The following is a 24,233-nucleotide window of genomic DNA, read 5'->3' as shown; positions in this document are numbered from 1 at the left end:
CCCCTTCCCCTCCCCCCACATCTACAGTTCATCCTCTGATGTTAGTTTCCCTGATGTTTGACCTTTCACATCTTTTGTTCTCTCTGGGGACTGCCACTCTTTCCCCTTGGTTTCTGTGGCCATTAGCACCCGGTTTCCCTGGGTTTCTGTGGCTATGACTCATCTTTAATTCTCACTGCACAGTATAAATATTCCCCACTTTCTCTGTCTGTTAGCTTTGACAAAGAGTCATCGGGCTCGAAACGTTAGCTCTTTTCTCTCCCTGCAGATGCTGCCAGACCTGCTGAGATTTTCCAGCATTTTCTCTTTTGTTTCAGATTCCAGCATCCGGAGTAATTTGCGTTTATTATTATATTATTATTATGTACAATCTACATTAATGATATAGATGGCGGGAATAGATGCAATGTATTTAAATTTGCGAATGATACAAAATTAAGTCGGCAAGTGGGCTGGTAGAACACAGAGGCTGTAAAATGATATGGACAGATTGAGTGAGTGGCAATACATGAAAGATGGAATATAACATGGAAAAAGTATGAAGTTATTCACTTTGAAAGGTAACATAGAACAGAAGATTTTTTTTAAATGATGAGAGTGTGAGAAATGTTGGTATTCAGAGGGACCTAGATGTTCTTGTACACTAATCACAGAAAGTTAACTTTCAAGTACAGAGAACAATTAGGAGAGCAAATGGCCTATACCCTTTATTACAAAGGGTAGGAGTATGGGAGTGAGAATGTACAAGTGAAGAAGTCTTACTGCAATCGTTTCGGACCTTGATTTAGGGGCAGCAAGATAGCACAGTGTTTAGCATTGTGGCTTCACAGCACCAGGATCCCAGGTTCAATTCCCTGCTGCGTCACTGTCTGTGCAGAGTCTGCACGTTCTCCCCGTGTCTGCGTGGGTTTCCTCCGGGTGCTCCGGTTTCCCCCCCCACAGTCTAAAGATGTGCAGGTTAGGTGGATTGGCCATGCTAAATTGCCCTTAGTGTCCAAAAAGGTTAGGAGGGGTTGTTGGTTTAAGGGAATGGATTTGAAGTGAGGGCTTAATGGGTCGGTGCAGACTCGATGGGCTGAATGGTCTTCTTCTGCACTGTGTGTTCTATGTTCTATGATGAGACCATGCCTGAAGTACAGTTTGGATCTCTGTACAGAAGGCAGGGTACACTAACCTTGGAGGGAATGGTTCACCAGACTGACTCCCGTGATCAGTAAATGTCCTATGAGGAGAGGTTGAGCAGACAAGAATTTTATTTCTTGGCTTTCACAGGAATGAGCACTGATCACACTGAAATATACAGTTTTTTTGAAAGGGCTTGCTAGTTTCTGGAAAGATGTTTCCCTGACTAGAGAGTGTAATATTGGGGAGGGGGTTAGGTGGGGGAGGGGGAGGTGACAGCCTCAGAGTGAGGGGTCAGCCATTGAACACTCAGCTGAGGATAAAGCTCTTCACACCAAGGGCTGAGATTCTTTGGAATTCTCTAGCCCAGAGAGCTGTGGATACTCAGTCACTGAACATATTCAAGACCGATGGAGATAAATTTGGGGTATTAAGGGATATGACAACAGTGCAGGAAAGCATTGTTTCGGTAGATCAGCCTTGATGATGTTCAATGGTGGAGCAAGGTTGAAGGACATACTCCAGCAATTATTTTTTGTGTTCCCATGTTCTCCTCTCCTCTCCTTGATCCTGTCTCTTTTCTTCTTTTCTCCTCCTTTCAGTTCTTCATTCAATTCCTCACCTCCACTCACATCTCCTTCTTGCTCATTTCCTGTTCTCTGCCCTTGTCTTTTCTACCCTCCTCTCCTCTTGTCTTTTCTTCGGTCCTCCACTCCACTCCATCCCATCAATCTGTCCACTCACTTGGTCTCCTCTCATCTATTTCTCTTATCTTTTATTCCGCCCCTCAAGATGCTGTCAATCTCAGTCAAATCCCAATTTCTCATGCATGATGCTGGACAATGAATGTCAATAGGGATAATGAGGGCATCGGAGCTGGTGCCAACCCCTAAAACCTGCACATATTCTTAACAACAAAGTTCTCTCAGTAACACTCAGGCTAGCTTTCTCCACCCCAGGCCAGCAATTCTTGAGCTCATTATATGGTCCTCAAAGGCATTGATATTCACTGACAAAGAACTGGATCTTGTTTAAACAATATGACACAATTTGGTTCCAATCCACACAGGGTTAGGTCAAGGAATTGAATGACAAGGGTGTGAATGGGTTGTTAGTCTAGTGAGCTACTTTGTCCAGATGTTGCATTTCTTAAGTGTTGTGGAGCTGCACTCATCCAAGCATCGGACTCCTGGCTGGCCCCTTGACTGCACAGGTTTTGGAGAGTCAGGAGGTGAGTTACTCACTGGGGAATTCCTAGCCTCTGAATGACTCTGTAGCCACAGTATTCATGTGTCTGCTCTGGGTCAGTTTCTGGTCAATGGTGAAGGATTCAATGATAGTAATGTTGTTGAATGTCAAGGGGAAGTGATTGGCTTCTCCCTTGTTATGGATAGTTAATACTGGCACTTCTGTGGCACAAATGTTACGCGTCATTTATCAGCTGAATGCTGACCAGGACTTGCTGCTGTGGGTAGGGACTGCTTCATTATTTGAAGAGTTGACAATGGCCTGAACACTACAGTCGTCAGTGAACATCTCCATTCCTGATCGTATGCTGGAGGGAAGGTCACTGATGAAGCAGCTCAAGATGGTTGGGGCTAGGACACTACCCTGATGAACAGTGATGTCGTGGAACTAAGATAATTGGCTGACAACAGTCACAATTATCTTCCTTTGAGCCACATCTATGCAATAAAGTGGATGGATTAATCGCGCAGATAGATATAAATGGGTATGATATAATTGGGATTACGGAGACATGGCTGCAGGGTGACCAAGGATGAGAACTGAATGTCCCAGGGTTTTCAGTATTTAGGAAGGACAGGCATAAAAGAAAAGGTGGTGGCATTGCACTGCTGGTTAAAGACGAAATCAACACAGTCGTGAGAAAGGATATTAGCTCTGACAATGTGGAATCTGTATGGGTCGAGTTGAGAAATACCAAGGGGCAAAAAACATTAGTGGGTGTCATATATAGAACCCCAAACTGCAGTGGTGTGGTTGAGAATGGCATTAAACACAAAATTAGAGATGTATGTAATAAGGGAATAACAGTGATCACAGGTGATTTTAATCTTCACATAGATTGGGCAAATCAAATTAGCCACAATGCCGTTGAGGAGGAATTCCTGGAGTGTATACGGAATGGATTTCTTGACCAATATGTGGAGAAACCAACTAGAGAGCAGGCCATCTTAGACTAGGTACTGTGTAATGAGAAGGGGATCATCGCCAATCTGGCTGTACGAGACCCCTTGGGGATGAGCAATCATAACATGCTGGAATTTTTTATCAAGATGGAGAGTGAAGTAGACTTGATTCAGAGACTAGGGGCTGAATCTTAATAAAGGGAACTATGAAGATATGAGGCATGAGTTGGCCTTGATAGATTGGGGAGAGTTACTTAAAGGGATGACAGTGAATAGACAATGGCAAACATTCAAGGAACGCATGAGGGAACTACAGCAACTGTTCATTCCTATCTGGCAGAAAAGCAAAGGGGGTAAGAGAGCCAATCCATGGCTTATAAAGGAAATTAGAAATAGTATCCGATCAAAGGAAGGAGCATACAGATTGGCCAAGAAAAATAATAGGTCTGAGGATTGGGAGCAGTTTAGAATTCAGCAAAAAAGGAAGAAGGGGTTGATTAAAAAGGGGAAAGTACAGTACGAAAGGAAGCTTGCAAGGAACATAAAGGCTGACACTAAGAGTTTACATAAATATGTGAAGAGAAAGAGATTGGTAAAGAGAAATGTAGGCCCCTTACAGACTGAAACAATTGTCCAACAGGTCCAAGATTCCTGCAACTTATATGGATGAGAGAGGGGGCTGCAAGATGTAGGAGCAAACTGATCATGGTGCCATGGTATAGGAAGCCATTCAAGTGGGGTGGGGTGGGGGACAAAAATAAATGTAGTGGTAGTAGGAGAAAGTATAGTAAAGGAGATAGACACAATGTTCTGCAGACGAGAGCGCAAATCCAAAATGTTGTGTTGCCAGCCCGTTTCCAAGATTGGAGAGGAACCTGCGATGGGAGATGGAGGATCCAGTTGCTGTAGTCCATGTAGGTAACATTGACATAAATAGGACCAGGAAAGAGGTTCTGCATCAGGAGCATGAGCAGATAGAGGCTAAATTAGAAATCAGACCTCAAATATAATAATTTGTTGATTATCACTTGAACCATGACCAAATTGACATAGAGTATATAAGATTAGAGAGATGAATGTGTGGCTCAAAGATTAGTGTGGGCGCAATGGGTTTCAATCATGCGGGCACTAACACCAATGGTGGGGCAAGTTGGAGCTCTGTCTTTGGGGTGGTCTTCACCTAAACTGCGTTGGGACCAGTGTTCTTGCAAGTCATACAACTAGGGTGGTAGAAAGGGCTTTAAATTAAATAGTGGGGAGAAGGGACCATGTGACAGGAGATGTGGTAAATCAGAAGGAAACGAGGAGGTAGTAGAACAACCAAAGTATGGAAGGAAGGGACAGAGTGTACAAACTTAAATTTGCATGAGCAGATAAGGCAAATATGTTAACAAGAGAGCGTTAAAGGTTCTGTATCTGAATGTGCGCAGCATTCTCGACAAAATGAGCAAATTGTAAGCACAGATGGAAATAAATATGTGTGATCTGATAGTCATTACAGAAATATGGTTGGGGCCTGAATATTGGAGAAGATTTGACATTTTGAAAAGAAAGGAAGCTGATAAAAAGTGGTGGGGTAGTTCTGTTCATTAAGGGTGTCAGTCACACAGTAGTACAAGATGGGGACCTCACCCTGAAAGAGCAAGATGTGCTATCAGTTTGTGTAGTGATAAGAAATAGGAAAGGTAAGAGGTTGCATGTGAGAGTAGTTTATTGGTTCCCTCACAGTTGCACTGTAGGACAGTACACTGGTTGAGGTAAATGAGGCATGAAGGAAAGGTAGCAAAATAATAGTTGGTGACTTTAATTACATTCGGATTGGATGAATCCGATTGGCAAAGGTAACGTGTAAGATTATGATCGCAGCCTACATTCGGGGCAGTTTTTTAGTGCAATACCTTCCAGAGCCAACTAGGGAATGAGCTGTTGTAGACCTGGTTATGTGCACTGATATAGGATTAATCTATAAAGCCGTGGTAAATAAGTCTCCAGATGATAGCAATGCACCACATTAGAATTTCACATTCAGTTTAACAGGGAGAATTGCCCACTTTCTGGCCGCAACTGGGCCATGGCAGGGTGACCCACCTGAAGCCCCCAGCCTCTCCTCATTACTGTGGTGGGATTGGGTGGATTGAAGGCATGGAGTCAAGGACAGCACGGTAGCACAGTGGTTAGCACAATAGCTTCACAGCTCCAGGGTCCCAGGTTCAATTCCCGGCTTGGGTCACTGTCTGTGTGCGTTCTCCCCGTGTCTGCGTGGGTTTCCTCCCACAGTTCAACGATGTGCAGGTTAGGTGGATTGGGCCATGCTAAATTGCCCTTAGTATCCAAAATGGCCCTTAGTGTTGGGTGGGGTTATTGGGTTATGGGGATAGAGTGGAGGTGTGGGTTTGGGTAGGATGCTCTTTCCAAGAGCCGGTGCAGACTCAATGGGCCGAATGGCCTCCTTCTGCACTGTAAATTCTATGATTCTATGAGCCCTAATTCATCCCACCCACGAGAGGCCTGTGAGTTTCAGCCCAGAGTAAGCCATTGTACAGCATGCCCGCACTGTCTTTTTGAGGGAGCCACCAATTATTCACCATCAAAGCCCCACAAATTCCTCCTTTGCAATCCTGCCATGGAGTCTTTCTCTGAAAGGACAGAGGAGACCTTGGTCTCTTAACTTGCCTCAAAGCAGAGAAAATAGAAAGAGGAATAAACAAGTAGGAGTGCAAATGGTGGACGAATCTGTGCGGCAACGTGAATCCAAGGCCACGCGGGGAAAAGCATTGTGACAGCTCGGCCAGACAATGAGAGGCAGGGGATAATAGGAGTGTAAGAGAGTCAGCTCAGTGAATAGCTACACAGGGTGCGTAACAATCGCAGTCATATTCAGGAGCAGTTTGCCTTTGGAGAAAAGGCACTGAGCCTTGTCAGATTGTGCAGATGGAAGCTGTATGGGTGGCTGCTCAAGTGATGCTTATATAACATAAACTTGTTCCACAGGTTTTTTTTATCTAATAACCTGCATTTCTTCAGTGTACAACAAGTAAAATCTCACATTCGTGGTACAAGCGAAGCGCAGAACAGCCGAGGTCGATGACACTTACTCTGCGTAAACTTGGGTGGGTTGTCATTAATGTCGGTCAATGTGACTGTGACGGTTGTTGTCCCGGAGAGACCTCCCATGTGGCCGCCCATATCCTTGGCTTGTATTACCACAAGATATTCCTCCCTGGCTTCCCGGTCCATGTTTGGAAGGGCGGTCCTTATAATTCCTGGTGCAGAAAGAAAGACAGCGTTTAACAGAAACATGAATCATGAGAGGAAAAACATGAAAGGTTAAAACCTCTTTCAGAATTCGATAGATGAATCCTACTTTTATTAAAATCTCTTTTTGTGAAAATGTATTTTTGGAACAAGAATATGCATTCACTCATGTGCATTGCCATTCAAGTGAGAGTGCCAGGGGAAATTTAATCTACCAGTATTGCTGTCTAGTCTTCTAAAACCATGACACTCCAGGGATCTTTAATATGCTCAGGGTTGACTTCTCCTGCTCCTGGTTTTTATTGTCCTTTCCTTCAGGACACTGCTCCCTTGGAAAACAGTTCAATAATTGAAGAGCCAGCAATTTTCTTTATCCTCCATTTACCTTGTACACATTTAATCGTAGCAGCTAAGTACACTCTCAGCCAAGTTAATTCAATGTCTACCTGAGAGGGAGGCGCCCCCCCTCTTGCCGCTGGTGGTTCCGAGTTCCAGCCCAGGCTGATGGAATGAAAGTCTCCTTTCACTGCTGACTGCACAAGGTTCAATGTGAAATGAATTTGAGCTCGGTGTCAGTTCAGTTTCCAGCGTGTCGCGCAGCACTCGCTGCCTTCTGAGCAATTCAGAAAGGTCACATCGCCCTGCGAACGGGGGGGGGGGGGGGGGGGGGGCTCCGTCAAGCCATTGCACTGAGGTGAAGCAAGGGAGCGTTTGACCGTTCTTGTAATCCATGCTGGATCTCAAATTGGATGCACAAATTGGACAACGAGTTCATTTCGAAGCACTGCTTTGAACTGGGAATAATTTCAGTCGTAGTGTTAGCTACAGCTCAGCGGGGAGCATTCTTGTCTGAGTTCAGAACACCCATTCCATAGGCTTGAGTACAACATTTGATCTGACACTCCCGAGTGCGTGTGGAAGCGGAATTGCAGTGCTGGAGAGAAACGTTGAACTGAGGGCCCTGTCTGCCTTCTCCGGCGCATGTAAAAGATCCCGCAGCGTTATCTCAAAGTGGAGCAGACGAGTCCTGTTGGTGTCCTCCTCAATATTTATCCTTCCATCAACATTGATTTTTAAAAAACATTCCTGCCCAAAATACTGCCCCACCCCAACACCCACATACCAGCTTTGTGCCTACGTCCCCTGGCATTTCACAGCCTTCTCTTTTCATTTGTATCTACCTTCCAATACTCTACCTGCAAAATTAAATCTGTTTATGAGATCTTGCTTTGTACAAATTGGCTGGTAAATTCCCTACATTATAACAGCAACTGCAATTCAAAAAAAAAAGTAATTCCTTGTCTGTAAAGTGCTTTGGGATAGCTTGAGGTTGTAAAAATTGCTATATGAACGAATAAATCAATACTCTCTAAAAAAAAGCCGTTTAAAAATAAAATTAACTTCTTCCCTCCCTTCCTGCTGGTTCTGACTCTTCATAGAATGGACAGTGCAGAAGGGGGCCCTTTGGCCCATCGAGTCTGCACTGGCCTTTGGAAAGAGCACCCTACCTAAATTTAAGCTCATGCCTCCACCCTCTCCCCGTAACCCAGTAACCCCACCTAACCTTTGGACACTCAGGGGCAATTTAGCATGGCCAATTCACCTACCCTGCACATCTTTGGACTGTGAGCGGGCAGCACGGTGGCCTAGTGGTTAGCACAACCGCCTCACGCCGCTGAGGTCCCAGGTTCGATCCCGGCTCTGGGTCACTGAATGTGTGGAGTTTGCACATTCTCCCCGTGTCTGCGTGGGTTTCACCCCCACAACCCAAAAATGCACAGAGTAGGTGGATTGGCCACGCTAAATTGCCCCTTAATTGGAAAAAATAATTGGGTAATCTAAATTTTAAAAAAAAAAATTTTTTTAAATCTTTGGACTGTGAGAGGAAACCGGAGCACCCGGAGGAATCCCACGCAGACATGGGGGGGAAGGTGCAAACTCTTCACAGTCACCCGGGTCAATTAGACTTTTCAGATGTGTAGAGATGGGTGGGAGTAGTGGGTTTAACAACACTGTTGGGCCCAATATCACTCTCACCCAATGCCCACCCAAGTCACAACAGCCAATCAGGAAATCCTGGGCAAATATTGCTTTCCTGTTAATAAGTCAATTAAAGTCATAAAACCATAGAATCCCTACAACGCAGAAGGAGGCCATTCAGCCCATCAAGAGACCCTCTGAAAGAGCAGCCTACCTCGGCCCACTCCTCTGCCCTATCCCTGTAGCCCCACCTAACCTGCACATCTTTGGACACTGAGGGTCAATTTATCATGGCCAATCCAACTAAACTCACATCTTTGGACTGTGGGAGGAAACTGGAGCGCCCAGAGGAAACCCATCAGACACGGAGATTCACTTCAATAATTGCAGTAGCATTGTAATGGTCTCCAGTGCTCAAGGCAATTTTCCTGGCGATTTCTGAAGGGTGGATTTAAAATAAAATAATTTAATTCTTTCACAGAGCGTTTCTAAAAACCAGCAGGGTAGCATGGTGGTTAGCATAAATGCTTCACAGCTCCAGGGTCCCAGGTTCGATTCCCGGCTGGGTCACTGTCTGTGTGGAGTCTGCACGTCCTCCCCCTGTGTGCGTGGGTTTCCTCCGGGTGCTCCGGTTTCCTCCCACAGTCCAAAGATGTGCGGGTTAGGTGGATTGGCCATGCTAAATTGCCCGTAGTGTCCTAATAAATGTAAGGTTAAGGGGGGGTTGTTGGGTTACGGGTATAGGGTGGATACGTGGGTTTGAGTAGGGTGATCAAGGCTCGGCACAACATTGAGGGCCGAAGGGCCTGTTCTGTGCTGTACTGTTCTATGTTCTATGTTCTAATGTGTTGTCTGTCCCCAATTGCCCTTGAGATGGTGACGGTGAGTCATCGTTCAAACTGCTGCAGCTGGCAAATAGTGCAACAGCCCTCTGAGAGCGATGGACCCTCAGTTTAATGTCTCATCTGAAACCAGCACTTCCAGCAGTGCAGCACTCCCTCAGTTCTGCACTGGAGTTTCAGTCCTGACTTTTGTTCCCAGTTATCTGGAGTGGGAATTGAACCCGAAATTTTCTGACTCAAGAGTTCAGTGCTCTGCCACTGGGCCAAGCTGTCAAAAACGAAAACGCGGACAGTGATCAGAGTCCGGACCCAAATGCCATACAACCTTTCAGTTAATGAACGGTCACAAGGTCAATACGATTTGGGGTCCTTCTCACTCATTTCTTCATAATCAGGGTAGGTTTTCCAGTCCCGCCCACCATAGGCACATCGCGGGCAGGATGGAAAATTTGACAAGAGCACTTAAAGGTCCACTGACCTTGTGCGAGAATTTCCGGTCTTGAAGAAGGGGCACCCGGAAAATCCTCGCTCAGCTCTGAAAAATCAATTCTTGCAGCTTCTGCGAGAGCAGTTGATCAACGGATTTGTGGCTCTGTCTGACAACGTACCGTCAGAAAATCGGGTCTTTCCTTTTGTATGGGTGTGTGTGTGTGTGGCAGGAAGAAAGGCTGTAGCCACCAAGACACAGCACAGAATAATGAGGAACATCCCGTAATCTCATTAGTGAAACCTTTCATAAGCAAGACAATCAACGTCTTAAAGGTTAATAGACTTGAACTTCAGCATCAGTGCTGACAGACTTGTACTGCTTACCTTCCCCGTAATGATCAAGTTGATCAAGGGCTGAAATGAGGGACAAATTGGCAACTGGGGGGGGGGGGGGGGGGGGGGGGCAAGTGCCCTCTGCAAGTGCCCTCTGGATTGTTTAATTGCTACAGTATTGTTTTTCTATCAGGGCCACTTTTAGCAATCGCCCCACATCATATTAATGAACTACGGGCGCACTGTGACTCCTCAGCACGTTTCCTCCTCGGATTCGAAATCAAGAGGAAGCTGTCCTTTCAGATGACACTGTCTGAAGAAAGGATCCACCTGAAAGGGTTAAATTATTTATCGGCTTAAGCAGAAATACATTAAGTGGAGTAGATTGTGGTACATATGTTTCGTACTGTCTGCTGCAAAGGTGATTCTATTTAATTTAAGCAATTCATTTCTTCTGGGAATGGAATGCAAATCTTGACCTCTTCTGAAATTTCTTGGCACTGGAATTATGCAACTCAGAGGATTTCTGACGATTCCAAATTGTACATCTATTAGTGAGAATGAGCCGGCAATTCATTCTGTGCTATCACATAACAGTTATGCATCTGGAGAGTTATTTTTTTGCAAGTGTATTTTTTTTCCAGGCGTATCAACAAAATGGTTTATTTATAATGGTCTATAATGGAGGGTACCAAATGCAATAAATTCTTATTACAATGATGCAGGTGTAAGTACCAGTTGATAGTGCAGCTGCTAGAGTTGGTGGGTTGGCTGAACCGTTCATACAGCATGCTCCCAGATTCGACTCCCAGCCCGTGTCAGGTTAGCTGATCTCAATTGAGTGAAGGTAGAGGAACGCGGGCGGGCGGGGTGGTGGAGGCTGCTGGGATGGTTGTGGTGGAGCGGGGCGGTTAGGGGGGGGGGGGGGGGGGGGGGGGAACGCAGTTGGAATCAGCCATGGCTCCCAGTCCCAATTCTCCTGAACACCCCCACGATTGCAAAATTTGTGCATGAACCCAATAGGCTGCACTACGAGTAGGGAATTGTGTTCAAGTGGAGCACACGTTGAGAGAGAGTGCAGATTGTAGCTTCAATTCTCTGATCCGCATTCCTCTCCATGCCTGATTCTATGCTGGGGTCAGCGGTTGGTGAATTTATTCTGCAGGGAGGGCAGGAATGGATCTCAGCTCTGATCACTCCTTGGGAAATAGCTCAGTAACATTCGATGCCTAAGTTTATCTCCTTTTCTTCAGCAAACGCTCGCTGACGAGTATGATTGTCCACCTAAGAAACTCCGCATTACTGGTCATAGTTTCTGTGAGTCCTTGCATGGTTGATGAGCCCATTGCCAGAGCTGCATCTCCGAACACACCCTGGCCAGGTGTTCCCAGAAGGGGGGATCGATGCTTGGACTATGGCTCTCAATCTCCCTTTCCGGGCCTCCTCTTGCCCGTGGGTGTCCTCGAAGAATCGTGTCCCTTCAATCAGGAGATTCCTCCAAGTACGTCTCCTCTGAGCAAGGATCTCCCAGGCATTGGCGTCGATGCTCCATTTCTTAAGGTAAGCTTTCAGGGTATCTTTGAAGTGCTTCCTTTGTCCCTCTCTTGTTTGGGACCCTTCCTTGATCAGGGTGAAGATGATTTGTCATGGCATTACCACTTAAAGAAAGTGCCAAAGAATGACAGACACCAAGCAATGCTATGCTGCGACATTGTTTTCCACTGTAAGCATAGGCACTAATGTCCTAAAATATGTTGGTTCGTGCAATGTGGATAACTTTATTTCATATGTTTATTTATTGAATAAAAAAGTCTTTCTTTTCATTCTTTTCCTTTTTCAAGCAATCCATGAGCAGCTGTTTCATCAGCAGAATCACGCCTGATAATTGTTTGCCACAAAGATATAACTGAAGTAGATAAAAACTACAAAATGAGAAGAGGCTCCTTGACCCACTTAACTCCCTTCATTGATTACGTCTACGCTCCGACAGTTTTCATCTCTGTCCCTGCCTGAAGAATAAGCTGATGACAGCCCCCGCCGCCTTTCCCCACCGCCCGCAACCCCCCCCCCCCCCCCCGCCCCCCATCCAATCTCCCGCCACCCCTGTTGAGTTTTGCAATTTATTTCCTTGCTGAAAATTTCGTCTGACTGGGAATTCACTTTGAAAGGTAAAAGCAATTTCACAAGCTAACGGGCCTGGAGTGGATGCTGTCAGATCCTGGATCTCTCTCACATGGCTGGTCACACATGAGAAAGACCCTGCCTGACAGGTGGGACCAGGGAGAAAAAACACCTCCCAAAACAATCCCCAAATTGCTGGAATTTACCGAAGGGCCTGATAATTTGTGAAAGAAGGTAGATTAAAGTATTCTGGTCAGAATCTTCCAGTGTATAAGGAGGCCATTCAACCCATCAAGCCTGTGCTCGCTAATTGAAAAAGCTATTATGTCATCCCACTCCTCTGAATCCACTTATCTTTAAAACAATTACCATTGAATCTGATTCCAACTTGCTTGCAGGCAGATTGTCACAACTTGCTGCATTAAATATTTGTCTTCATCTCCTTTCTGATTATTTTGCCTAATGTCTTGTATCTGTGTAGTCTGGCTGCCCGCTCACTCTCCAGCAGAAAAAGTTTCTTCTAACCAAAACCATTCTTAATCCCTCGTGAATCTCGTCTTCACATTCTCTGCTCTCAGGAGAACAACCCTAGCCTCTCTAATCTCTACACAGAACTGGAGAAGGTGTGACTATTTCGTTTCGATGCACCCGTGCCAAAAAAAAGGGGGCGCAATTCTCCGACCCCCACGCCGGGTGGGAGAATCGCGGGAGTGCCGGGACATCCCGCCACGCCGCCCTGGCACCCGCACGTGATTCTCCCACCCCCCCTTAAAACGGCGTGCCGCGTTTCACGACAGGCCGCTCGGAGAATCGCCGCTCGCCGTTTGTAGCGGGCGAGCGGTGATTCTCCGGCCTGCCCAATGCGACAGGTTTGCACCGGCGCCAACCACACCTGGTCGCTGCTGGCATGAACAGCGCACGGACGCTGTGTGTGCGGCTTGTGGGGGGGGGGGGGGGGGGGGAGGGAGGATCGAGCACCAGGGGGGCGCTCAGTAGAGGTCTGGCCCGCGATCGGTGCCCACCGATCAGCGAGTCGGCGTCTCTAAAGGACGCACTCTTTTCCTCCGCCGCCCTGCGAGATCAATCCTCCATGTCTTGCAGGGCGCCCGCGTGGAAGACGTCAACCGCGCATGCGCGGGTTGGCGCCGGCCAACCTTCGCATGCGCTGGTGATGTCATTTACGTGACGCCGGCCACATAATTTACGCGGTGCCGCTTTCACGCGGTACCAAGGCCCAGCGTGCGTAATTGACGTGGCACCACTCCTAGCCCCCTGGGGTGGGAGAATAGGGGGCGAGGAGCGGCCTCCGCGCCGGAGTGAAACACAGAGGGCGCGATTCTCCCAAAACGGGAGAAATCGTAAAGCTGCCGTAAAACCCGGGCGGGTTTTACAGCAGCGCGCCCCTTCCCGACCGGGGACCGATTCTGGTCCCCGGCCGGGGCTAGCAGCCCGACGCCGTAGGCTCCGGCAAGACGGGCTTAACGAAAATCGTTAAGCCCGCTTGCCGGAGTTAGTGCCGGCTGACGCGTCATATGACGTCAGCCGCGCATGCGCAGTTTGGAAGACTCCAACCCGCGCATGCGCGGGTGACGTCATCGCGTTTTTGCGCGAAACCCGCGCATGCGCGGGCCGGGTTGCCCCTCAGCCGCCCCGCGAATGGATACTGCGGGGCGGCGAAAGGACAAGTAGTGCGCGGGCATCGGGCCCGCTGCCCGCGATCGGTGCCCACCGATCGCGGGCCCATGGCACCCTTGGCACGGCCGTGGTACGGCCGTGCCAATCGGTGCCATGGTTATTAATAGCGAGTTTGTGACGCCGTTTTTACGAACGGCAAGACCAGGTGTGTTTGCCGTTTGTAAAAACGGCGGAAAGGGCTGGGACTTCGGCCCATCTAACAGCTGAGAATCGCTGCCGGCCGTAAAAAAACGGCCGCAGCGATTCGGGTCGGGACTTCGACGGGGGGGGGGGGGGGGGGAGAATAGCGGGAGGGCGGCAAAAATGTCGGGAAGGCCCTCCTGCTATTCTCCCACCCGTCGTGGGGGGCGGAGAATTTCGCCCAGAGTGTTTTGCTCCAGCGTCGGCAACTAGTCTCCCGATGGGAGAATTTCGCCCAGGGTTTCTACACTCAAATCTTATTGAAAAATGTAGCACGGAAACTTTGAAACCGGGCTGATTAGGCTGCTGCAGTATCAGTACAGGCGGCAACATCAAATTTTAACCTGATTAGATCTGGACCCCACCTTTTTTTTTTCAATGTGCAACCTGACGGAATTTGCAGAGTTTTCTTGCACCCCGTCCCAATCTTGGGGCCCGAGAGGATGAGATGGGACGGGTGAAATAACATCAATTTTAGGATTGCTGTTGGACTGTAATGTGTTTCTGAATAAAGCAGGCATACACATCAGGAGCTGATCCTGGCAGAATAATATTTTCAAGAGCCTGTGATGCCCATGGAGAAAGTGGCAAATTAAAAACCTCCCTGTTATTACCGCCGTGGAGGTCACAGTATAAGAGCTATCAGATTCCCTGTGATCTCCACAGAACATGAACTCACAGGGGGTGGGGTGTAGCCATCTGAGGTGACCACCTGCAAAGGACCATGGGAATTTTGGCCAACCCAGGACTCAGACAAACTCAGAGCTTGTGTGTGTATTTGCAACCGAGATAGCTAGATGCGATCGAAACCCCCGCTCGTTTGCTTTCTAACGGCCCATTTCCCCAGAACAAAAGAACTGTACTCAGGTAACCGACACAGATACAGACTAATCGGCGCCACTCCCTTGACTCAGGGAGCCCAAATAGCTAAGGTCAATGACCGCTAAGGACACGCCCAGCCATTAAGGCACCCACGCTTTATTGGCCAAAATCGAAGGCAGTGATTGAAGCCTGTCGAATTATTGGGTCCAAGTTAAGGACCGCCCCAAAGAGCGCAAAATCCCAGAGGGATAAGAAGAGACACAGCCATGTGCTCGGTCTGTCTTGGATCCGGTGAAGCATAACGACTGCCTATGCCAACCCAAGTGCAGCTTAACAACTAGACAGACAAGTTCAAGACCAACGATCGCTACCAGACGAATGAGCCCAGCAGAAACAGAGCCACTTCTTCCACCCAGCCACGCAAGATCTGGACAAAGGCCTTGTCCATCTGTTTCGAGCTGGTTGCCCTGAAGTTAAGTATATGTTATTGTAGTTGTTAGGTGTAGTTTAACTTGTAGTGTTTTGTGTTGCACGTCAAAGTAATCCTTGTGTGTAAATAAACCATCTTTGAACTTGAACTGACTAACTGGTTGTGTAGTCCTTTGATCGATATCCGGTAAAGCCTTGTGGTGGTATCATTTGCCACCTGGTAACTCTAAAGAGCATCATTATTAATTGGCAACATTATTGGTGCCGATTGGCAACAGGGGGTACCCCTTAACAAGGTGAAGCCTCGCCTGTCTACAAACCCTGACCTGGATGCACGTTGAGAAGGGAGACCCTTTGGGGAAGTGGAGGTTATTGGTGATCCAAATAAACCCCCAGTCTTTGTTTTTACGAATTTGTCTATGCGAGCTTCCTTGCCAGATTCTACACTCACCGTCAGATTTTGTTCCCCCCCCCGCCCAGCCATCCCAACCTACTTACAAAATAAGTGATAATTATGTGGTGCTTTCACCATTTTAAAACGTCCCATTCGAGAGTTATGAAGCAAAGTTTGGCACCGAGCCACTGACAGTGATCAAGGGAAGATGAAAAAGGGCGATAGTTTTCAAAGGAGGAAAGGAATGTGGAGGGGTTAGAGGAGGGAATTCCAGATACCGGAGACAATTCAACTGAAAGCATGGCCGCTAATTGTGGAGTGATTAAAATTAGGGACATTCAACATCCAGTAATTAGATGAACGCTGATTTTTCGAGGGGAAATGACAGAGATAGGAAGGGGCAAGATAATGGAGGGATTTAAATGAGAGGATGAGAATGGGAATTTTAAAATTGAGGCAATGATTGATCAGGAGCCAGTGGAGGTTAATGAGCACGAGGGCAATAGGGGAAGAGGAGTTGGTGTGAGTAAGTAGATGTTTGGATGGTCTCAGGTTTATGAATGGTAGAATGCGGGAAACCAGCCAGGGGTGTGTTGGAACTGTCAAGACCAGGGTCTGGATTCTCCGACTCCCCGCCGGGTCGGAACATCGTCCGGGGACGGCGTCAATCCCGCCCCCGTCGTGTCCCGAATTCTCCGCCACCCGGGATTCGGCAGAGGCAGGAATCGCGCCGGTCGGCGGGCCCCCGCGGCGATTCTCTGGCCCGCGATGGGCCGAAGTCCCGCCACTGACAAGCCTCTCCTGCCGGCGTGGATTAAACCACCTCTCTTACCGGCGGGAATGGTGGTGCGGGCGGGCGCTGGGGTCCTGGGGGCGGGCACAGGCATTGTGACCCCGGGGGGTGCCCCCACGGTGGCCTGGCCCGCGATCGGGGCCCACCGATCGGCCGGCGGGCCTGTGCCGTGTGAGCACTCTTTTTCTTTCGTCTTCGCCATGGTCTTCACCCTGGTGGAGGCGGAAGAGACCCCCTCCCCTGCGCATGCGTCGGTATGACGTCAGCAGCCGCTGACCCTCCGGCGCATGCGCAGACTTACGCCGGCCGGCGAAGTCCCTTCGGCCCTGGCTGGCGTGGCGCCAAAGGCCGTTCACGCCAGCCGGCGGAGCGGAAACCTCTCCAGCGTGGGTCTAGCCCCTCAATGTGAGGGCTTGGCCCCTAAAGGTGCCGAGACTTCCGCACCTTTGGGGCGGCCCGACGTCGGAGTGGTTCATGCCACTCCAACACGCCGGGAGCCCCCGCCACGCCGGGTAGGGGAGAATCCTGGCCCAGAAGTGACAAAAAGATGGATGAGGGTTTTCGCAAGAGGCCGGCAGGCTGCAGAGTTAAATTTGGGCGAAGACATGGGGGTGGAAATAGATGGTCTGAGAGGCGACATGGTTAAGTAGTTGGAAATTCATCTTAGGATTGGATGTCGCACATCCGGATTGTAGACAGTCTAATTCAACTTCAGGCAAGTTGGCAAAGAGAGAATGGAGCTGATATGTAGGAATGGAGTTGCAGCAACAAAGTACAGGGGAAGCCCACCTATCCCATCCTGCCCTCCAACTGGCCACATCCTACTGAACTAGACACCAAACCCCACATGCATCAAAATATGAGTGACACCTCATGTTCTCTCTTAGAGGGTAGTAAATCTGTGGAATTCTTTACCGCAGAGAGATGTCGAGGCTGGACCATTAAATATGTTCAAGGCTGAGATCGTGTCTCAGGTGCCGCCTTCTTCATGGGATGTTAAACCGAGGCAACACCTGCCCTCAGAGGGACATGAAAGATCCCACAGAACTACTTAAAAAAAGGCAGGATGATTCTTCCCGCTGTCCTGTCAAACATTTTTTCCCCAACTAATACCTGAAACAAATGACCTGGTCAATTATTTATCACTGTTACTGTGGGCACATTGACTGTACATCTCCAAAGTTACCGCAATGGCAACACTTCAAAAAGACTTAATTGACTGGAAAGTACTTTGTGATGTCCTGAGTCATGAAAGATGCTGTAAAATACAAGTGTCTATTTTTGTTAGTTGCCTATTCTTGTCCACTGTTGAAGCTTCACCGTTTGCTGGAGTAGTGTTCCAGCACGTGTGCTTTCTTTGGGGATAGTCTTGACCGGGAAATTAGCTTTCAATTAGCACGAGAAATCAGGAGATATTGATGATTGGTTTTCATCTGCCACCGTCTGGCTTTGTAGCTCAAAGTGCCAGTCCTCACGCGTGCATGCTGTAAGTTGGGTTCACCACAGCAAACCCAGAATGCTAAAAATGTTCAAGCTGTGGTGGTGGTGGTGGGTGGGGGAGGGGAAGGGGGGGGGGGGGGGGGGGGGGGGGGGGGGCTTGGGGATGGCGGGGAGGTTGGCTGGGGAAAAAAATGAACAACATAGAACATACAGTGCAGAAGGAGGCCATTCGGCCCATCGGGTCTGCACCGACCCGCTTAAGCCCTCACTTCCACCCTATCCCTGTAACCCAGTAACCCCCACCTAACTTTTTAGGACACGAAGGGCAATTTAGCATGACCAATCCACCTAACCTGCACTTCTTTGGACTGTGGGAGGAAACCGGAGCATCCGGAGGAAACCCACGCAGACACGGGGAGAACGTGGAGACTCTGCGCAGACAGTGACCCAGCGGGGAATGGAACCTGGGACCCTGGCGCGGTGAAGCCACAGTGCTATCCACTTGTGCTGCCGTGCTGCCCCAAACTTCATCAAGAAGTCTCCCCGACTCTTTCCCTGCTGGATCAAGTTGTCTGTCTAGAATATGGAGGCAGTCAGTCAACTTACACATGTACGGCTCCAATTAGAGGTGATTTCGATGGTTCACAGACATTTGTTTGATGGTGGAACAATTTCCCTGCCATATCCAGAGGCCGCCAGTTTAATGGGGGCTATTTGATCCTCCAGTTCCATGCCTAAAAGAGAGGTCCACGGGCTTGAAAGGCAACTGATAACTGGAGGGGCCTACTGCCTTCACCCCTCCCAGGTGGCCTCTATGCTGAAATGTTCTTGGGATCTCCGATCTGCCTCAGCTGCGCTCACTCCTCCCAGTGGGGCTGCCGAGGGTCTAGAGCTGCCGGCCATTATTTGGCTGGCAGCCGCCACCTTTAATAGGACAGCAAGCATGGAGGAAGTCAACGAGGACGCCTCCTCTGGGAATATTGCTGAGCTGATTTAGCTGCTGGCAAGGACGATGTTGGGAAACCCGTTTCGTTCCAATGTCGGGGACCTGAAGCCCACGGGATAGTCCCAGCCATGAAACGGCCTGAGGATAATGTGAGGTTCATCTTCCCTCGATAGGGTCAGCAGATTTGCTGCCCACATAGGAACAGGAGGATCCAATTCAGTCTCGCGAGCCCTTTTCACCATTCAATTATATCATGGTTGAATGTTTGTTTTAACTTCATCTGCCCATTTTAATTCAATAGCCTTGCCCAACAGTCCACTTGTGATGAAATAATAACATTCCATTAGCCCTTCTGGTTATATTTTTCCATGTCCACCAGCTTTCGCTGATTCTGTACTTGGACCCCTCAAAAAGCTCTCTGCTCATCCACATTTCTTCGCTACTCAGCATTTAGAATGGACTCAGATTTCTCTTTCTTTCATTCCAGGTGAAGGAAGAGCCCCCAGGCCTCAGTTCACAGCCTCCAATCGGTGGCATTTTGACCTCACAGGGATTTGTTGCTGCTCCCCCCTCCCCCCCCACTCTTTTCCTTGATTTACACTGTACATCGATAGAGTTAGATTGGCCACAGCTTCATGGGAAGTTTTGTTCCCGTAGCTTCCAGGTTGTGGACAGCAATCGATCTGGCACAAAGGGTTTCTCAGTTTCCATAAAGCAAGGCATTGAATGGACTGGCACCCCCGGAACTTAGTGGCTGCGTTTTTTGGGAGTTTCTCAAACTCCACTGTTGCAATTTCAACACATGATGTCTGTCGGAAGTTCTGCTTCGGCAGAGTTGCCTTCCAAAACGTCCATGAAATGATAAAGTGGCAGAAGGGAAGAAACACTGAATATATCTACCTCCAAGATGTCAATGATGTCAATGGTGACTGCCTGTGTGGAGTTTGCACGTTCTCCTGGTGTCTGCGTGGGTTTCCTCCGGGTGCTTTGGTTTCCTCCCACAGTCCAAGGATGTGCGGGTTAGGTGGATTGGGCTATGCTAAATTGCCCCCGCATGCGCAGGGGTGTGCAGGTTAGGTTACGGGGATAGGGCGGGGTGAGTGAGGGAGTGCACCTGGGTAGTGTGCTCTTTTGGAGGGTCGTGCAGATTCGATGGCTCAAATGGCCTCCTTCTACACTGCAGAGATTCCATGATTCTATGAGGAAGACCCGACTGTGCAATGACATGGCTGCAATCTCAATTTTCTCGACAAAGTGTAAGCCTTGTGAAAGAAACTTGGGCCGAGATTTTCCTGTCCTGCAGTGACGGAATTTGCAATATGCCAGCCAAAATTCCATTGACTTTCGACGGGACAGGAAGGAACATAGGAATTAGGAACAGATGGAGGCATTTCAGCCCCTTGAACGTGCTCCACCATTCAATCAGATCATGGCTGCTCTCTTCCTGGTCTCAAATCCACCTCCCCACCTGTTGCCCATCAGCCATTAACCCTTTTATAAAATCAGGAATATATCTATCTCCTTCTTGACACCATTTAATGACTCAGATTCCACTGCACTCTGGGGCAGCAAGTTCCAGAAATTCGCCACCCTCTGCGAGAAGTAGTTCCTCCTCATCTCAGTTCTAAATCTACCGTCTCTCAACCTATATCTGTGACCTCTCATTCTGAATTGCCCCACAAGGGGGGACATTTAGTCTACAATTACTTCATCAATCCCTTTCAGTATTTTATATACCTCAATCAGTTCCCTTCTCGTCCTTCTAAACTCTGGTGAAGATCCCGATGGTGGGCGGAAGCTCTGCTTAAGGAGAGTTCCCTTCCACAGGAAAATCTCAGCGTTGCATTTATAAGGTGCGTTTCAAGACCTGAAGACATTACAAAGTGCTTCAAGCCAATGCAACATTTCAAAGTGTAGTCACTATTGTAAAGTAGGAAACAGGCAAGAAATAGCAAGATCCCACACCCAGTAAGGTGATAATGAGCAGAAAGATGTTGGTGGAAGAATGCAGATTGGCCAGAAGACGTGGGTAAACTCCCCTGCTCCCCCTTGAAATAGTGCCTAGTGATGCTTTTAGCACAATTGAAAAGCCAAGGCAGGACCTTGGTTTAACACGTTGGGCAGAGTTTCCCTCCTGTGCCGTAGCGTGCTCTGCAGCGGCGGAGGGAGGCTTGCCAGTGGCCGGAGGTGGGATCTTCTGGTCCCGTTGGTAGCGCTCCAGTTGCTGCCACAAAACCCGTGGTGGGGATACGCCGTCGGCAGGACTGTAAGATCCCGCCAACACAAATGACCACAAAATCCTGCCATGAATGTGAAAGACGGGGTGAATTTTCTGCCGGGGCTGGGGGGGGTGTTCTTTGTTCTGCCGGCCGCGCACCCCCACCTGCAGGTTTCCCAGTGGCATGGGGTGGCCATAATGCAAAATCCCAGTGGGAACGGGGAATCCCGCTGCCGGCGACGGCGCGTCACTGAGGAACATTCGGCTGGGGAGGCGGGGAATTCACCCGGATATCTCTGACAGTACTGCACCCCCTCAGTACCTCCTTGGGATTGCCAGCCGAGGTTTGGTACCGGAGCGTCTGGGCTATACTTGAGACGGAACCATTAACGTTGGCTCCTGGTTGACTGGGTTTTAATTCAACTGAAATTTCTGTCTGCTGTTTGCCCTCATGTGACATACCTTGTCAGTGTTTAAAAGTAAAACAAAAAAAGAAAATCTGACTATCTCAAAGGAAACAAATGAGGTAAAACGGACAGCATCAAAATTGTTAAAAACAAGGAACCATGACCATTTTCTTCAGAACCAGGTCCCTTCACCTTCACCTGTCCTCCTGCACAGGACAAAATGGGGAGTGAGTGAGAGGTAGATGGCATCGGCCCAGAAGATTGAAAGACTTTCGTCGTGTTGAGTGCTGAACTCTCTGAGGTGTCATGTTCTGGATGCAGCGTTAAATTGTGGCCCAGTTGAGCCTCTCAGGTCGATCTAAGAGATTGCTAGTCGTAGAGGAGCAGGGAAGTAGTCTCCAGTGTCCTGGACAATAATTACACTTTAAAAACATTGCTGAAACCAGATAATGTGGCCACTTATCACACTGTCGCTTGTGGCAGCTTGCTCTGCGCAAACTGATCGTCACACTTACGTCATCTTACAGCAATGAGTGTTTGAAGCTACCTCACTGGCAGATTTCTTTCTAATTTTCCTTCCGAAAGAGCAGCAAATGGGTTCAATTTTGGTGCGTACAATTTATGGTGACTGACCTTTCACTTCTACAGCGTCTATCCCCGACACTCCCCACTTCCATGTCTCTCAGTACCCGATGCCATTTAGCCATATTAGAATGCTGCGGAACAACCTCCTGACCATGCTGCAGTGCTTGCGACCTGCCCCCAGAGGGTTCGATGCCATCAACAACCCAAAGCCCCTCTGGATCTTGGCAAAACATCAGACGGCCAGTGATCCAGATGACAGATGGGCGTACGCACCGAAGCACGCTGAGGAAAACCAAAATATCAGACTGTGTGGTAAAATTGCAACTGTCAAGATTTTCCAGAGAAGCTGCCCGGAATCCTCCGGCCGTTGCCATTCACCTTGCCCGACGGCAGTGCATGGCTTTGATGTGAATTCCATTGACAAGCAGCGGTAAGATAAAATTCCGCCGCCAGCGAATGGCGCGCCGTCAAGGAATGCACGGCTGGGGAAACCGGAGAATCCAGTCTGCTATTTCATGTCAGGAAAAGAAAGGTAGCTGAAGAGTATTGAAGAGAACTTGCCAAAGGTTTGAGTAAACCCGATGGAACAAGCAGCAAGCTGAAGTGAATTTATTTATTATTTAGGTGGACGGGCGATGTGGCTGGAAATTATTGAAGGAGAAGCCAAAATAAAAATGGAAAGACGAGCCAAGACTGTCGATTCCCGAGTCAGAGCAAAGTGGAGAAAGGAATGTGGCCCGTTGCACCTGTGCCTTCTCGAGAAAAGCCGGAGAATCGGTGAAGGAGCGAAATAACCACGGGGATTACGGTACCGGATTTAGCCATTCAGCCCCTCTAACCTGCTCCACCATTTCACTTCAGCATCTCGGCTCCATTTACTCGCCTTTGCTCCGTCTCCTTTTCTATCCTTTCCTCACTGACAAGAGAAAAACTATTGATTTCAGTCTTGTCAGCTGCAATTGACCCAGCTTTCTGCGGGAGAGATTTCTACCACACTCTGTGCAAGAACAAAAACAGAAAAAAAGCTGGCAGCATCTGCAGAAAGGAAATCAGAGTTCACCTTTTGAGTCTGCATGTTCTTCTTCTCTAAATCTGTTTCTCCCTCAACCGATGCTGCCCGACCCACTGGGTTAATCCAGCATTTTCTGTTTTTATTTCCAGCATCTGCAGTATTTTGCGTTTATGTTATTGTACAACATTTTTCCTGATTTATCTCCTAAAGGGCCCATCTATGATTTTTGGATTATCTTGCTTGATCAGCAAGGATTGTTCTCTGTATCGACCCTATTGAACCATTTAACCATTTTATAACAGCAAATTATTTTTTATCCACTAACATTTGTCGGAAACAGGATGAAGGTGAGATCTATTCAGTTAAGTCCAAAATCTCTTGTTGGTCAATGCACTGCATCATTGATAAAGGACCACACGACCCAGCAAGTTGTTGGGTTCGATGATTAGTTCCTGTTGGCTTCACTGAAGATGGCTTAGCAGAGGATCTCAGCAAAATCACCTCAGCTTCCATCAGTCAGTGAGGACGAAGATAATTAATTCCAAGGTTAATACAGTAAGTCACCAAGGTTCCTTCAACAGCACCTTCCAAACCCCCCAGCCTAAAAGAACAAGAGCAGCAATTACCACCACCTGGAAGTTACCCTCTAAGCCACATCCCAACCTAACTTGGAAATATATCGCCATTCCTTCACTGTCGCTGGGTGAAAATCCCTAACAGCCCGATGGGTGTACCTTTTTATGATTTGTTTGTAAATTTAGAGTACCCAATTCATTTTTCCAATTAAGGGGCAATTTAGCGTGGCCAATCTACCTACCCTGCACATCTTTGGGTTGTGGGGGCGAAACCCACGCAAACACGGGGCGAATGTGCAAACTCCACACGGACAGTGACCCAGAGCCGGGATCGAACCCGGGACCTCAGCGCCGTGAGGCAGCAGTGCTAACCCACTGCGCCACCGTGCTGCCCCTATGGGTATACCTACATCGCATGGAGTGTGAGGGTTCAAGACGGTTCAAGAAGGCAGATACCATCACCTAGAGATGGGCAATAAAACATCCCGTGAAGTGAAATAATAAT

At 48.3% G+C, this 24,233-nt stretch overlaps 1 protein-coding gene across 2 annotated transcripts in view; it reads right to left on the bottom strand.

Moving 5' to 3' along the window:
- The window catches only part of cdh8 (cadherin 8), a 264,118-nt gene that overhangs the window by 87,959 nt on the left and 151,926 nt on the right, over nucleotides 1-24,233 (bottom strand). For both annotated transcript variants that reach the window (XM_038806240.1, XM_038806241.1), the window contains exon 5: nucleotides 6,368-6,535. In XM_038806240.1, coding sequence (XP_038662168.1) covers nucleotides 6,368-6,535 — 168 coding nt within the window. The remainder of the gene's footprint in view (nucleotides 1-6,367; nucleotides 6,536-24,233) is intronic.

Source organism: Scyliorhinus canicula, chromosome 9 (genome assembly GCF_902713615.1).
Source record: "Scyliorhinus canicula chromosome 9, sScyCan1.1, whole genome shotgun sequence".
Classification (NCBI taxonomy): domain Eukaryota; kingdom Metazoa; phylum Chordata; class Chondrichthyes; order Carcharhiniformes; family Scyliorhinidae; genus Scyliorhinus; species Scyliorhinus canicula.
Note: the sequence above shows the minus strand (reverse complement) of the source record. Positions and strands in the feature narration are given on the sequence as shown.